Consider the following 17,533-nt stretch of genomic DNA (forward strand, 5'->3'; position numbering starts at 1 on the left):
ACCTCAAATCATTATAATTTAAAATTGTTCTCTCCAAACCTGGAAAACACACGTATACTAGGAAAGACTCCAAATAATTTTTATTTAGTAAGACAACTTTTACTATATATTTACTTAAATACACGTGTCTATCTAACTATGAAGCTTATTATGCTCTGTTTTAGAGAATGCATCCAGGTTATTGCATCATAACAGGAGGATGTGAAGTTTAAAAATCTCTTGCTAATGTTACAAACAGTGGTTTAAATAAGTGAAATTGAAAAAAAAATTAAAATCCATCCTGTGTTGTTTTTCCCTTTTGCATTTCTCTCAGCAGGGTCATTTCATTTTTGGGTTCTTATAATAGAACAACACTGCAGCCTTGGGTTGCAAACATTATAAAGGAATGTTCACTGCCTTTGACGTTTCTATCAGAATTTGAAGTCCTGGAAATATGGGTCTTAGTGTTAGAAAAGCTTATTTATAGAAAATCTAAAATGCAGGCCAGTGCCATAAGATCCCTTCTGGGTATTATTTGCCTTATCATAAACTGAGCTTGCTAGGAAGTCTCATTAGGGGAAGACCGTGACCTTAACATACCTGCCCTTTCTCTATTCATCTTCCTCCAACCTGATTTTTCACAATATTCTTGGAATTACTCCTCCCTAAAGAAATTGTATGACTGTAGGGGTATCTTGAACTCATTCTTTTTGCATCTCTTGTGAGTTTGTTCCACTTAGAGCTGGATTCTGCCATCCTTAAACTGACTTTTACTCTTTGAATAGTCCCATTGAGAAAGGATGGCAAAACCTAGCCCATTGCTATGACTCCTGGGATGTTTTGTTTGCTCCTCACCGGATGGTAGTAGACTCTTCTTCTTTGGAACCTTGTGCCTACACTGGTGCTTATTTCATTAATACCACTATTCTACAACTTGCATTGTATTTAAAATATTTTTTTAAATGCAGATAATTAAAATGTGATCAGTTCTAATTTTGCTTTTTGCTACGATACCACCTGGTGGGTTCTTCAAGGGCTTATTTATTTTGGGGTAAATTGTGGTTGACTGTTGCATGGATGTGTCATGTGCAGGAACTCTTCCCTTCCTCCCCATATCTACTCGTCCCTCACAAGCCTGCGCAAGGGCAAGGCATCATTATAGTTCCTGTCCCTGCCTTGAACACAAATCTACCGCCTCACAAAGGAGAAGGCAGGGAGAAGATAACGTTTACAGTCCTTTCTCTGCTTCACTGGGATTAAGCATATGCATTGTTGTTTTAAGGTGGGCTTCACTTGGCATGCCAGGAATTCTGGAAGCTCTTCCTTGGTGGACTAGCTTCACATCATTCTCAAAACAGGCATAACCTCAACATTTATGGTAATGAGCTCTGAAAACCACCTTTTGATTAAACTCTAAACTAGGACGTACAGGTTGAATCTCTCTAGTCTGGCACCCTCGGGACTTGACCAGTGCCAAATGAGAGAATTTGCCGAATCACAGGAGGACAATATTGTCCAGCAGCATTACCAACACTTCCACTGCTTTTTGCGACCTTAGAAGATATTAGGAGTAGATGACAGCTAAATAGCAGCACAGAACACAGAGCCAGGACTGGTGGTTATAAACAAACTTTATGGGACCATGGGGAAACCTGGGCACGCTCATGATAAATGGCTGTCCAGTAAGTAAAATCATGCCAGATTCCAGATGTTGCTGGATGAGAGAGTGCTGGACCAGAGACATTCAACCTGTATTTGTATTCAGGATCAGGATTGTGTTTAGTTTTAATGTCTGGACTAAAACCAGAGTGAGTGACATGGGAAAATTCAGGTTTCCCTTCTCTCTTCTCAGGTGAGATATGGAGAACAAGGTTCTTTCCAGGCTGACAGTTCTTGTTTAAAGGCATTTTCACCTGAACTTCACTAGACTACACAGCCAAAGAAAGCTGATTACTGACTAATAACAGTTGGCACCACATCATGCTTTGCCTTTAGCGCTCTTCATCAGCTATCTCCTGGTGCCATGATTAAGACCTTGATGTTCAGGGCTGGTAGCAATGTTAAAACAGAGCAATGCTTCAGAGCCACTGTGTGATCACAGATTAAGATACTCCAGCACGAACACATGTAGGATTTTGTTGAGGTTGTCAATGGTAGGTTTGTTGAGGTTTTCTTCATTGTCCTCCATGGTGTGCCACACTTTAGGGAAAGGGGATGGGATCAAGTGAAGAACTTGAACCCCTGCAAGAGAGGAAGGGATATGAGGATTGCACACGAGTTTTTTGGATGGGCAAATTAGTGTGCATTATAGTACAAGTGGAGGCTCTAAGGCTGGGTTACAATCAGATTATTACTCAGTAGGACTCTGTAATGACTCATAGGTCTAGAACTTCCTTCCACTGTTTCTCTGACTCAGCTTGTGACTACAGAAGATCACCAGATATACTGTGACTGAAACAAAAATTACTGAGACTAAACTTAGTCTCCTTTCCTTCCTAGTTCTCCCTCCTAAAAATTACATTGTGATGCAATTGTGCTTGGATTGTGACAGTGGCTCTCAGCCTTACAATCATGCTCCTACTGTGCTTACTTTAGAGTATGGAGTATTGTAGCCTCTTTAGCCTTCCCCCAGGGCAACTCTGAATGGGCCTGTTCCAACGTAATGTTCTACAAATTGTTACCTTAAAGTAGCCATCTTGTTACAAAAGGATTTTCTCAGGTGCTACAGAGGGAGATATTTTGGAATTAATTTTAAGTTTGACACATTTAACCTGGGGCTTAACAGAGATCTCAATTATCTTACACATTACAAAGACAATTTCCCCACCTTTGATGTTTGCAGGAATGGCACCCATCCCACTTAATTTAATATACTCCTTCTATAGGTCCTGTTGATGATATCTGACTTCCCCTCCTTTCCTTCCCCTTTCCCTCTACCCCCTTCACTATAGATAGACCCTTCATTCTCATTTTTGCTCCAAACACTGAAGTAGTGGGTCTTACCCATGGAAGTTCATTACCTAATGAATACATTTGTTAGTCTTTAAGGTGCTACAGGACTGCTTGAGTGTTTTGGTGAAGCTACAGACTAACACAGCTACTCCTCTGAGACTATTTAAAATGATTATGGTCCACAAAGCAGTAATCCTGGTCCCTGATTGAGACTGGTTTGGAGGACTTTCCTCCCATCTCTGCTTTGTAAAATGGAGACTAGTCTCAGAGAGGTAGCTGCAGCCTTTGCTACATTTGGCTCTCGGCAGTCCCAGCACGATGGCTCTATAGTGTGGGTTACGTCAGGGGTGTGCAAAGTGTGTGTGTGTGCTCCATCAGGGAAGGGATGCAATATCATGAGGGGAGCATAGCACAATTGGCTACTGGGTCTCAGGCTCATCCATCTAATTAAAAATGTTGAAATAGGTCACTGTTTTTATGTCTGTGTATTCACATTTATATACCGATTAATAACATTTTTACATTGTACGTACTTATTTTCTTACACATGCTGAAAGAGTTTTTCATATGAACATCACCAAAATTTCTGCCAATTTGGATTACATTAGGCACGTTGAGGGGCCCCTACTAATTGCAGGGATAAAAATGTTTGCTCACCCAGGGTTAGGTGAAAGCCTCAGACACACAGCCATTGGAGGAGTGGGGGAAGTTGTGGTAAGGAATTATTCGGGAAAGACAGAATTGCATACATTCTCCACCTGCCACTTTTTTCTCCCCTCCATCCTGTTACCCACTGCCCCCTTCACCATGCAGCTCCCCAAAAACAAACAGATAAAATACACCTCTTTTTGGCTCCCACTCATAATGTTAGATGAGCTTGTCACCTGTCATGGCTGGTGACTGTAATGGCTCTTCTACATTTTTTCAGTGGGACCCCGTTTTGGTATGCTCCCCATAGCCTGTCAAACACCTTCCATGTGTGAGCTATCTGTGGCACCTGCCCTGCTTTCCTCAGCTGTGAGCTGTACCCAGGGTGACCATCTGCTCTGTTTTCACTAGGACAATACCATAGTTTAGGCAGGCATCCTGCCTTTTTTATTTTTTAACAATAAAACTAATTGTCCCATGTATTCACTCCCCCTGCTGAGCTGCCCTTTGCCCAAGTCAGCACAGCTGCAGGTAAAATTAATCGGGAACTGGCCAGACTGTACATGCAGCACACACTGACTGGCCAGTACAGGCAGCAGCAGGAGAGGGAGCCAGGGGCCCTGGCATAGAGGTAAGACAGGGTATGTTGAGGGTAGGTAGTGTGTATTGTCCCCCATCTAAGATTTTAAGGGGAACCTGGTACCCTAGCAGTGCTGGGCAGGTAGCCCAATCACTGCTGCAGGACAGCCTCCTGTGTAGCAGCCCTCACCCCGGCCCCCCACCATGAAAGGGCAGCCGTCTCTGCAGCTAGGGATCCCTTGCCACCGGGGAGCTCTCCCATGGGGTGGCAGCCCCACTGCCAGTGCCCTGAGGCACAGGGCAGCCGGGATCTGTAGCAGCCCCCTGCAGCCTGGGAGCAACCCCACCCCCTGCCACAGCACAGAAGCCCCCACAGGGAAGCCCGCACTGGAACCAGTTGCCCCCAACCCCAGCAAAGCTATGCTGGTCAGGCTCAGCTTTAGACGCTGGAGGTAGGGTTCAGGGCCTTGGGCTTCAACCTCATAGGTTAGGGCTTCAGCTTTCTGTTCTGAGCCCCAGTGAATCTAACACTGGCTGTGTTTGACAGAACCCTTTAAACATGCTTGAGAACCACTGCAATGGAGAATCCAGTGAAAAAGTTCCTGGGATTGTATAAGGCTCTCAGTATCATCTCAGTCAGTCTCAGTATCATCTCAATCAGTCTCAAAGCCAAGTTCCCCTTTTATGCATGTGTAATGCCCAGGTGAAGAAGCATAGATTATTTCATTAGTCTCAATTGTGCTGTAACAAATGGCTTGTGTGTATATCAGATTTCTTTGTGCTCAGGTGGTGTGGAGCTGTGCTTTGAAGAAGAGTGGTGTTCAATTCCTATGAAAATTCTTTCAATTCATGGTGCTTAGAACCTCTGAAAATGTATTTAGGAGCCTCAGAATTTTACGAAACTTGCTTTGCTAATTCTGACTTATTCCCCTCTTCTGACATTCTTAAAATAAGCATTTGCCCCTGAAATTATAGTAAACTCATATGCTATTAGGAAATATTTAAAATGGATTCCAGTACCTCTCACTAAAAATGGAACATGGTCATCTTCAGTCAAGTATAGAGCAGTTTTACCTCGGAAATACTGCCTTTCATAAGGGTGATTCTTCAGCAAACCCAAGCGATGTAGCTGTTGTTCTGCAATTCATAATTGACACAAAGTTTATACTTGTCACTAAAATATCCTTCAAAAATACATTCAACTGAACAAATGTTCTTATGCATTGTAGGATATTTTTCATGTCCAAGGTTGGGGGAAAAACAATTGGAAACAATTATTTGTGTTCACCTGGCATTAGTCAATGCAGGATCTGAAGATAGCTGTAGTTTTCCCCATCATTCACTAAAGCACAGAAGAGTAACAGAGAGTAAGCTGTGCTAGTCTATACACTATCAGTACCACACTGTACCGAAAACTTACTGATCACTATACTTATCTACACCCTTCTAGTTTCCATCCTGCACATGTGACTAGATCCATTGTTTACAGTCAAGCTCTTAGGTACAACCGCATTTGCTCTGATCCAACTGACAGAGACCTAAAACTACAAGAACTTTACCAAATATTCATAAACCTGAATTACCCACCAGGAGAAGTAAAAAAACAAATCAACAGGGCCAGACGCATACCCAGAGACCAGCTACTCCAAGATCAGCCCAAAAAAGCCAAGAACAGAACACCACTGGTCATCACCTACAGCCCCCAACTCAGACCACTGCAACAAATTATTAAAGACCTACAACCTATTCTTAATCAGGATGCTACACTCCAGAAGGCCCTGGGTGACATGCCTGTTTTCTCCTACAGACAACCTCCCAACCCCATGAGGATCCTTACTAACAGCCACAGCCTATACCCCAGGAACCTTTCCCTGCAACAAAGCCCGCTGCCAGCTTTGTCCACATATCTTCTCTGGAAATACCATCACTGGACCTAACCAGGTTACTCACAGAATCACGGGCACTTTCTTATGCTCCTCTACTAACATCATATATGCCATCATGTGCCAACAATGCCCAGATGCTTTGTATATTGGACAGACTTCTAACTCCCTTAGACAAAGGGTCAACGGGCACAGACATCAAAACACTCCAGATCCACAAACCAGTTAGTCAACATTTTAATGGAATGGGGCATTCTGTCAATGACCTCAAGGTATGTGTGTTAATGAAGAGATATTATCGCTCCTTTTTAGAAAGAGAAGTGGACGAACTGACATTTATATTCAAATTTGGAACATTAACCCATGGTTTAAATCGTGATGGGAACTTTCCGAGTCACTATAGGGGCTCGTCTGCATACTTGACTCAGTCTAATTCTTGATCTTCCCCCCCACCCCTCCACTCTCTGATTTGCGCACCTGGATTATCTTTTTCTGATTTGTCCTCCTTGCTTACTGTTTTTGGTTCTCTGTGTCTTAAATATTGAGTCTGTTCTGGTCTAGCTATGGTCTGAAGAAGTGGGTCTGTCCCACGAAAGCTCACCTAATAAACTATTTTGCTAGTCTTTAAAGTGCTACTTGACTGCTTTTTGTTTTGATAAAGCACAGAAGGGGTAAGTGACCTGCCCGAGGTCTGACAGTGTCTGTCTTGGAACCCATGTTTCCTGGCTCCCATGCCATTTGGTCATTTCATTAGAGAGCACACACATACTAGAGTTTTCATAGACATTTTCAAATGTTAACATCTAAATGTTAATTTTTAATTTGTTTTTAGTCTCAGGAAAGTGAAAAAAAAATGCCCAGTTTGTAAAACTATGGAATTATGTGAAACCCCCCCAATTGTTAGTAAAACAAATGGAGTTTAGCAAGAACAATTTAATTAAAACCAACCACTTTAAAATGTTAATAAGTTGCTTGGTTGGAAGTTGGTACGACAATTTTAGAGTCTGAATATTTTGCATGAATAACAATGAGTACTGTAGAGCACATTACCCCATGTAAGACCACCTGAAAGCTCATTACCTAGTAAATAAATTTGTTCGTCTTTAAGGTGCTACAGTCATGCTTCTTATTTGTAAAGCTACAGACTAACATGGCTACTGCTCTGCGTCTATTAACCATTTTGCATGAAGAACTCCTATTGAATTCCAGGGGAGGAATGACCCTGGTGAAGAGGGCTTTCATAGTTGAACCTTTAATGGATAATCCCCTCCTTACCAATTGCTTGTAGTCTGTTATACCATCGGGCAGTGCTCGGAAAGAAATTGGGAAAGGTTGGGTTTGAAGCACCAATTAAATCCAGTAACACAAATAGATCCTATGGGAGTAAAACAAACATGAAAACTTTAAGCTTCATTAAAAAAGGCTGTTAAGGAAATCTGTCATATTGAAAACATGAATACAAGTAGGACTTCACTATTTGTCACTTTGCTAATTCAGCACATCTGAGAAAAAAACAATAATCAACTCACCAAGTGTGATGAAAGCTAATGAAAGGCTGGGGTGAGGTTTAACATACAATAGTACGTTTAACCAGGAAAAAAGAAGTGTGATTTGCAAAATGATATAGGCCAGGTTCAGACCTGTTGTGAGCAGCTACAGTTCCAACTTTGTCCTGCAGGAAGAATAAGAGCAAGTTGTCTGCATTTGTCCGTGTTTTTCCTGGGAAGTGGCACAGGAAGGAGAAGCAGTAAGGCCTCTGTATGTTCATTCCCATTAACTAATGGAGTTCTCCCTTGGTGTAATTTTGCTGATTTCACACTAGTTCTTTGCGTCAGTGGTATGGTAGTTAATTATGAATTCATTTGTTAATTTAAAGGAGTTTTCACTTACAATGCCCTGTAGCTGGCTGGTGTCTGTTGCACTAGATGGATGTGGAATAGACGCCATTTTCTGCGCTAAGTGTCGAGATCCATAGAGGGAATCGATTGAAGACCACTGGAGAAAGGCTTCTTCACCATCAAAGAAAATCAATTTAAGTGAAAGGTCTGCCCTGGAAGCTGAGCTGCTCTGTTGAGGAACATCAAAAGTAATGTCACATTTATTTTTGGTGGAGATACATATTGATACAGGGCCTGACCCAACAGCTTCAGGAGTAGTCTCAGGAGTCCTCCCTAAGTAAATACGAAGAGAGAGAAAGCCGTGCTAGTCTATACACTATCAAAACAAAAAGCAGTCAAGTAGCACTTTAAAGACTAGCAAAATAGTTTACTAGGTGAGCTTTCGTGGGACAGACCCACTTCTTCAGACCATAGCCAGACCAGAACAGACTCAATATTTAAGGCACAGAGAACCAAAAACAGTAAGCAAGGAGGACAAATCAGGAAAAGATAATCAAGGTGAGCAAATCAGAGAGTGGAGGGGTAGGGGGCAAAGTCAAGAATTACTTGGCTCAATTTAATTCTTGACCCCAAACTAAATATTCTCTTCTGTATAAACTAAAGAAAGACTGGAATATTGGCAAACAACTAACTCCAAAAATAGAATTACACCCTTCCACTCTTTGATTTCTGGTGCTTTCTTATTTCCAACCTAAAACAAGGGCAACATCTCTACATTCAATAGTTCCCAAAGATCTATGTATCACAAGGTGAAATACAGGTTAAAATGAAACAGGCTCTTGTACCATTTAAATCATTACACCCAAAAACTGCTTCTTGTGGGCAGCCTCCCGAGCCCATGCAGAGCTTCACACAATCAAGCAGGGCTCTGCACGAGTGCAATGATCCACCACTTATTTTCTTAAACATGAACATAACTAAAATTTCTGTCAATTTGGATTACATTAGATTGGTTGGAGTGGCCTGCTAGTTGTAGGGATGAAAAGTGGGACCAAATGAAAAAAGCTTGCTCATCCCTGATGTGTAGAGTATTTGAGTCTGAAAACTGTGGAAGTGAAACATGTCATGAGAAGCAAGGCAGACGTCTGAGCGCTAAGTCCATCAACACTAAGATCCATGGATGACCCTGGAGCCTGCCCACTGTTTACTGTGTAGTCCATACGCATGTCTGAGGATTTACTAAGAACCCCCCAGACCCAAAAATGTCCCTGAATAGCGCCCCCTCAGCAGTAAGAAACAGTACTTTGTCATTGTATAAGAAAGTAAGAACAAGTTTAAGTTGGTATTTTCACTGGCACAGTCTCTTCTTTGTAATGGATATCTCATGAAAGGTGGATCCTAGTTTTCTCGACTGGACAATTCTATAAAAGCCAATTCACTGGGTGAGAAGTACCTTATTAGCTAGGAAAGTAACTTATTAAGAAGTATAAACTATAGCTATTTGTTTTAATAATAAAACACTAATCGAGCAGCAGGGATTTCCAACATATTCTGTGGAAAGGTCCAAATCCACTTGAAATTCAGCCTGTGTTTATTAATATAGCCTACATGCTGGAAGCTGGCTGTACTAGGTTCAAAATCATGGTTCTATATACCTGGTGGTTAGAAATCATTTAAAGTTGCCAGTCCTCAACTAAGTTAAACTGTATCGTTTCCCTTGCATACTGTGGAACTCCTCCAACTTCTCTGATATCAGTGTGCATCTGCCAGTACTTCCTTGTCTTTTTTATGATGTGAAGGTAAGCTGTTATGCAGTAATGGGCGTGGATCCCAGTTCTGCTCAAGTCAATAAGAGTTGTTCTATTAAGGCTAGTAGAAGGAGGTTCAGGTCTGTGATCATTGAGAAAGACATATGGAGAAGCCGTATAGGGCTCAGCTACCACGGAAGCATGCAAAATTAAAAAAGGAATACGTACCTTCATTGACTGAAGCTGGCTGTCCAGGGCACGTGCTAGTTCCAGTAACATAGCGCAGGGCACAGCTGAATCAGTGGCTCCAACAAACACTCTGCCATCCCACTGTGGACTGGTGTATTTTGAATCGTAGTGGCAAGCAAGTACCAGATGGCGTTTGGCAGAGGGATTGAGAGTGCTGATGATATTTGAGAATGTTCGGTATCCAAAGGGCGTGTATGCCTGAAATGTATCTTCTTCAACCACCCAGCCAGCCTGCAACCTTTGGATACGGCGCTTGATGTGCTGGAATTGCGGGGGGCGGGTAGGGGGGAGAGAATCATATTAATATTATTCTGCTTCAATAAGATGTTTGCAACCAAACTGTGTCAGTAACTTGTTTTTACAGTATCAGCTCTTTAATTTTTCTGCAAGGCTGCTGTATTTCTAAGAAGCATTTTCTGTGGCTAGCCAGTTAATCGACTGACTACTGCTTGGGAAAATTACCATCACTGTTTCACTGCTACCTTCTCCCTTGTCACTCCATTTGCTTGGCTTCCCCTGTTACATGCTAGGATTGTAAACTGTTTGAAGCAGAGATAATCTTTTACTATAGGTTTGTAAAGTACCAAGCACATTGATCACTGAGGGCAGCTTTTAGGTGCTCCTTTAGTACCAATAATATTGTTGCTTGCTTTCTACAAATGTGCTTTGCAAACAGCGAGTTACTTGAACAGGACTTGAAAGTTCAACAGGAAACAACTAAATTGGGGTGGAGAAACTTTTTTTGGTCAGAGGCCACTGACCCACAGAAAAATCAGTTGGGGGCCCCAACACAAGTGAGAAGCAAAACCAAACCGAAGCAAAACACACAACAACAAAACCAAACAATCTCACTCTGACTTGGTCCCTGGCTGAGAAACAAAGAAACTAAAACGAATAAAAAGAAACCTCACTCACACAACTTGGGGCACCAGGGTTCCCCTGGTGTTTGGAGACTTGTTGCAGGGCTGGAGTGCAAGTGCTGGCTCACCCCACTATGAGGGGAAGCCCTGAGCCTCACTGTGGGCTGGATCCAGGCAAACTTGGGGCTGGGTCCACCCCACAGGCCATAGGTTCCCCACCCCAAACTAAATATTCTCTTCTGTATAAACTAAAGAAAGACTGGAATATTGGCAAACAACTAACTCCAAAAATAGAATTACACAAAATATAATGCAATGTGAGGGTGAGGACAAAAATGAAGACAGTGGAACCTGTACAAAAACACAAAAACAAAAACAAAAAACACTCATATTAGGCAACTTTCTGCGTTGAGAGATTGCCTCTAACATTTCCCCAAATGGATCCACTACAGAGAGTTCTGCATCATCTTTTTTAGAGAAGACCACCATTGTTGAGCAACTTATTTTTATCGGTCTCTTCAAGTACTCTCTCGAGGTTTATTTAGATAAGTAGTGGGAAAAAGTCTCTGAAAGGGTCAAAACTAGGAGACAGTTAAGAGCCTATGCCAACTCCTGATAAGGTCAATGGAAGGTTTGCCATTGACTTCAATAGCAGCAAGAGCATCCCTTTGAGCTGTCCCCATTTTGTTCTTGGTAATGTTCTGAAAGTTCATGCAGCAACAATATTTTTTACTTTTTAATTCCTGTACTGTTCCCAAACCTGGCATTGGCATCAGTGGTTCTGCATTGGACTGAGGGGACTATGTAGTCCCACGTGTACATTTGGGTCCACAGACTGACTTAAAAGTAGAATTTGGACCTTTTACTGAATGGGTTTGATGGTCACCCCTGCTGCTGTTATGTTTTAATGAAACTCTCCTCTAAGTGCTGACAGTGGAGAGTGTTTCTATGTTGCATAGGGCTCTTTATTTTCATACATTGCTGTTACCCATAGCAACAAAGAACCTTCTCCTCCCTCCTACACACACTTGAGCATGCCATGTGGTTACCATGCCTGGGACTCTGTTATTTTTCCTATTGTTTGGCTGACATCCAGAAAATCACTTACAAACCCTGAGAAGTAGACACTGTGGACACTGACATGGAAACAAGCTTCATTTTTCCACTCCACCAACTACAGATTGGCAAGTTCATTTATTGGACACAAAGGGCTATGGTGCTGTTAGTAAGTCACAGCCTGCATGGCTAGGTGGGAGCACATAGCTGTTCCATGCTGGTGAGGGTCCCAAGAGGTGTTCTGGCTGACTCAGTCATCCCTGAGCAGGAGAGGCAATACATGGTGTCTGGGCCGCATGTGGTTTGTGAGGGTTAGCCCTGGTTGGCTGCTGACACTTTATTTACTTATGCATCCACAGGTATAGCAACTTGCATCTCTTGCTGGCCACAGATAAGCCATTCATGGCGAATGGGAGTTGCAGGAAGCATGGTTCTGCTCCATGCTGCTTCCCACACCTCTCATGAGCTAGGAACAGCAATCCACAGCCAAAAGTGCAGGTAAATAAAGCACTGGTGGTCCTGGTGAACCCCTTCAGCTTATTGCCCACACCTGCCCCAGAACAACGACCATGTAACAGATGCTGTTTGTATACCACTGATGTTCAGACTCACCTCTACTAGCTGGTATGGAAGGGTAATAGGGTCACACCCCACCTTTGAACCCTCTTCTCCCTCTTTAGAGTGTCTAGTAGCTCCAGCAGCCAAAAATTCCTGATCCTTGCAATCAGGTAGCACAAGGATTACAGTTGTGCTGGCCCTTGCAAGGGGTTCAAAGAGGGCTGGGGAAAGACTGTTTGTACATTTTCCCTTGTGTGTGCACCTGTTACACAGACCTAGCTACAAATTGGCACTTAGATTACTCTGTTTCCATAAACATAGGAACAAGAAATAAAGAGTGGGAGTAAGTGGTCGTTTTCAATATGGCAAAATGTTAATAGGATGTGTGGAAGTCAAGGTCCCATACTGGTGCTGTTTAACTTTTTATTGCTAATTTTAAGAAGAGTCTGTATATAAAAGTAATCTCACTCAATAAGGCAAACTATCAGTAAGGCCATTGTAGTAAAAATGTCAGCTAAGACTGAATTTCTCTAATTAATGTATTACAATATCTGGCCAGTCATGACACTGAGTGTGAATATTGAGTCCTTCTCTTTAACCTTCCTGCCACTTTCAGCAATGACCCTGCTCTGACCAGCAGCATGTAACTCAGTCTTTAGAAACTGATTAGACTGATAATGACAGTGCTCCTTTAAAGTCAATAGGGTTTTTTTAGAGTAATTTCTCTATAACTTTACTATAGTTTCATTCCTTTCCTAAAGTTTCCCAGGACTTTTCTAGAACAGCAACCAAGACTAGGCCTGGTTCTAGCACATGCCACGTCCTTGAAGTTATTGGAGTTATACTAAGTCTGGATTTTGCCCACAGTTCTACTTCAAAGTTCTACAGCTCCTTTCATCCAGGTTTCCCAAAATACTCTATGTGCATTCATGAATTAACTTGCATATTACTTCCTTGAGATAGAGAAGAACTGATATCCCCACATTACAGATGTGCTCTTTGAAACCAGAAAAGTAAAGTGACTTGCCCCAGGTGGCACAGTGAATCAGTGGAAAGACAGCAAAGGAAGCTCTGAGTCCTGGTCCCATGTATATTTTAAAAACACTATAGTTTCTTGAACTATAGAAATCCAGAGCTTTCAAGATGTCAAACTGCATCATAGTCCTATCCACCACTAAAACTAGATCTCTGGGGCAACTTGGTAAGTCTTCCCTCCTCGAATCCATCTAGAAGACACTGGCTTGTCCCTCCCTGTGAAGTTCCAAGGACAACTGAGCAAACATGGCATGTTTGTGTGACCACAAAGACATCAATCTAACTTGATTTCAGATCACATGGAATACTTTTTCACTGAAATATGTCTAACTTCTGATTTTCTTTTGTATGTAATACTTGCTGCAGCTGTGCAAAGTTAGGCAATAGAATTTCATGTGGATTAAGTTTTGGGCCTGTCAAGCTTGATATTGTGTCTTTAAGGATGGTATTTCTCAGTTTTCTGAATGCTGCAAAGCCTTGAGCCATGGGTGGCCAGAGCCTTGTCCAATGAGGGCATTACCAAAATATAAACAATGGATGGTATCCATAGCGTGTCTAGAGAATGTAGTCTCACCTGACGCACAGCATAACTTCCTGGTGATCCTGGGTATCTCTCTATCAATATAGGGCGCAGATCATTCTGCCACATTTGAGAAACATCTGTGTGTTCTGCAACTTGCCGGATACCAGTAGAATTTAAAATACTTGGTTGGTGGAAATACTGCAAAAGGAAAAAGAGTTATGATTGCCATAATTAGTAACTATCTGTTAGGGGATTTGTGTTGTTTTCTTCACTATGACAATAAATGTTGTGCTGTAGAATGCAAATAACATACTGTACTATATTATTATGAACATATTGGCTACGTCTACACATGAAGCCAACATCGAAATAGCTTATTTCGATGTAGCAACATCGAAATAGGCTATTTTGATGAATAACGTCTACACGTCCTCCAGGGCTGGCAACGTCGATGTTCAACTTCGACGTTGCGCGGCACCACATCGAAATAGGCGCTGCGAGGGTACGTCTACACGCCAAAGTAGCACACATCGAAATAAGGGTGCCAGGCACAGCTGCAGACAGGGTCACAGGGCGGACTCAACAGCAAGCTGCTCCCTTAAAGGGCCCCTCCCAGACACAGTTGCACTAAACAACACAAGATACACAGAGCTGACAACTGGTTGCAGACCCTGTGCCTGCAGCATGGATCCCCAGCTGCCGCAGAAGCAGCCAGAAGCCCTGGGCTAAGGGCTGCTGCCCACGGTGACCATAGAGCCCCGCAGGGGCTGGAGAGAGAGCATCTCTCAACCCCCCAGCTGATGGCCGCCATGGAGGACCCAGCAATTTCGACGTTGCGGGACGCGGATCGTCTACACGGTCCCTACTTTGACGTTGAACGTCGAAGTAGGGCGCTATTCCTATCCCCTCATGAGGTTAGCGACTTCGACGTCTCGCCGCCTAACGTTGAAGTTAACTTCGAAATAGCGCCCGATGCGTGTAGCCGCGACGGGCGCTATTTCGAAGTTAGTGCCGCTACTTCGAAGTAGCGTGCACGTGTAGACACAGCTATTGAGTGTCAATCTTATTTAATGTGGCATACTCCACTGATATGGACAACGACCCCTTAAGAGTTGGCTCTTCTCTCCAAAGTAACTGAAGACGGCATTTTCATTTTTGCATCTCACTGGTTGCTAGACTGAATGTGCTCGGTTTACACATTTTTTTCGCACCCCAGTGACAAATGCTTTCCCTGCATAAGTACTAGTGTGGACTTGGCTTATGATAAGTTTCTCACCTAAAGTAAACATTCAGTGTCACCCCACTAACCTTCTGGGGAACCATTGTTCAAGGAATGCAAAAAGCATTGGATCTTTGTTCCATGGGTCATGGGTAACAAAGCATTTCTGTATTATCCTTGATGATATGATCTTTTGAAGTGGATCCTCAGACAAAGTTCTTCTATGCCATGCCTTGTGTTCCCATGTGTTGATGCCTCACTGCTTTAACTTCCTAACAACTTGTTTTTCTATTGACTTAGTGTGCCTACATGTACTGTACTACATCCTAGGGAGTCCCTTCCCATTTTGTATGTGTGAAACTGATTGTTCCTCCCTAAGTGGAGTACTTTGCATTTGTCCTTATTGAACTGTTTTCCTCGGACCATTTCTCCAGTTTGCCCAGATCATTTTGAATTCTGGCTCTGTCCTCAGAAGCACTTGCAACCTCTCCCAGTTTGGTATCATCTGCAAATGTGACAAACATACTGTCTGTGTGCTTACCTCAATCACTGATGAAGGTATTGAACAGAACTGGCCCCAAAACTGATCCTGTGGAACCCTACTTGTTCCCTTCCAGCCAGACTCTGAACCATGTGTAACTACTCTCTGTGAACAGTTATCCAACCAGTTATGCACCCAGACACATGTGTATGTGTATTATATACTATATACATACACAAATACTATATATTTCAAATCTGAAATTTTAATATAGTCAAAACTTTCATTTGTAAAGCTAAAGAGTGACCAAATTAAATACATGAATCAAGTTACAGAAATTTCAAATTACCGGGGTGTGTGCTGGTGGGACTGGGTCTGTGTCAGTCCAGCTGGAACATCCCCACCTACAGTGCACTCAGGACCACTGAGAACAGGGACTGCTCTAGCCTGGCTGGAGCACTCTGCTCTGTGGCACACCCAGGCCGCTGTGGATGGGGGCTGCTCCGGCCAGGTGGGGACATTCCAGGCTGGGCTGCTGCATATGGGGCTTGCTCTGGGTGCATCAGAGTGCCCACACTCACAGCACCGTGGCAGGCAAGAAGGCTCCAGCCAGGCAAGAGCAGCCTCAATTTCCAGCAAGCCGTGAGCAGAGACACCCCAGCCTCCCCTCCCCTGCATTTAATCAATTAACCAGTTAAACTTAGCATTAAGCAGGTTAACCAATTAAGTGAGATTTTCCATCCCTAGTCTGGGTGGGAGGTAGGGTGCTGGAGCAGGCTGGGAGTGGGGTGGGTGGAAGGGTGCAGGTGTGAGCAGGGGGCAGGGTATCTGGCCGAGGGGAGGGTTCAGGAGTAGGGAGAGTTCAGGAGCAGACTTGATGTGGGACAGCCAGGTGGGAGGGGAGTGCAGCAGCTGACTGAGGCTGGGAGAGCTGGGTGGGAGAGGGTTGGGGCGAGGGATGGGGGTGCAGAGGCTGGCCATGAGGGCAGTGGGGAGGGGTGCTTATCTGGCTCAACGCTCCCTGCCACTCCCAGGTACTGCCCTCTGCTGCTCCTATTGGCCAAAAGCTGTCCAATAGGAGCAGTGAGGAAACCCTCCATGAGCAGCTTCTAGAGCTTTGTTTTCCAAGCCAGGGGCAGAGTTAGCAGCAGTGCGCAGTGCCACACTTCTTCTCCCCTGCACGTGGGATCCAGCCCATGAGGTTCAGGGCCTGGCCCGTCACCCATGTGTAGATACTGGTTTTGAATGAAAAGTTGTTGAAGAAGCCTTTTAACAGCTACATCGTTAGCAAGGCCATTGTGCTTGTTGACTGGTTATTTTCTAAAAAAAAAAATCATTGCACATATGGCTATGCTTTAGCCAATCAGAATGTTGGCTTGTGCAAATGTCAGTGGTGTGATGAAAGTTGCAAGTAACTAAACGCTCCTGGAAACGGTAGTGGAGTAAAAAGTACACTATTCTCTTTAAAAACGACTTGAAACAAAGTCGAAGTTTTTAAAAAAATACTTGAGTAAAGTACAAATACTGGGGAAACATACTTGAGTAGTGTAACTAAGTAGTTCTGCTTAGTCACTTTCCACCTGTTTCCACTGAAATCAATGGCAACTGGGTTGTCTAAGTAGATAGGGCAGAATGGGTGGGTGAGATATAGGAAGGGAGAATATGTGCAGTGAGAAAAAGAGCTGAAGAGAGGCACTGATGCTGCTCAGCATCTTTTGTAGTGATCATCATAACCATGGACTCAGCCTCTATTAGATTATTTGCTCAGTGTCGTATGGTGCTGCCCCTATGGGTTGTACGTTGTAAAATAAATATGAATACATGCTGATGAGCCAAACCAAATTCTGCTGGACACTGACCTCTTGGAAAAAAAAATTAAAACAAACCTAACTAAACAAGTGGTAAAATGAGGATGTGAGAAGATG

The 17,533-nt window shown here is 43.2% G+C and overlaps 1 protein-coding gene across 2 annotated transcripts in view; it reads right to left on the bottom strand.

The window, feature by feature from the left end:
• Positions 1–91: 91 nt before the first annotated feature.
• QPCT (glutaminyl-peptide cyclotransferase) overlaps positions 92–17,533 on the bottom strand; it is a 37,403-nt gene continuing 19,961 nt past the window's right edge. For both annotated transcript variants that reach the window (XM_074988540.1, XM_074988541.1), the window contains exons 2-7: positions 13,960–14,106; positions 9,856–10,137; positions 7,932–8,108; positions 7,317–7,416; positions 5,179–5,295; positions 92–2,220 (exon numbers count right to left, since the gene is read on the bottom strand). In XM_074988540.1, coding sequence (XP_074844641.1) covers positions 2,075–2,220; positions 5,179–5,295; positions 7,317–7,416; positions 7,932–8,108; positions 9,856–10,137; positions 13,960–14,034 — 897 coding nt within the window. In that variant the 5' untranslated portion in view covers positions 14,035–14,106 and the 3' untranslated portion in view covers positions 92–2,074. The remainder of the gene's footprint in view (positions 2,221–5,178; positions 5,296–7,316; positions 7,417–7,931; positions 8,109–9,855; positions 10,138–13,959; positions 14,107–17,533) is intronic.

Source organism: Carettochelys insculpta, chromosome 3 (assembly GCF_033958435.1).
Source record: "Carettochelys insculpta isolate YL-2023 chromosome 3, ASM3395843v1, whole genome shotgun sequence".
Lineage (NCBI taxonomy): Eukaryota > Metazoa > Chordata > Testudines > Carettochelyidae > Carettochelys > Carettochelys insculpta.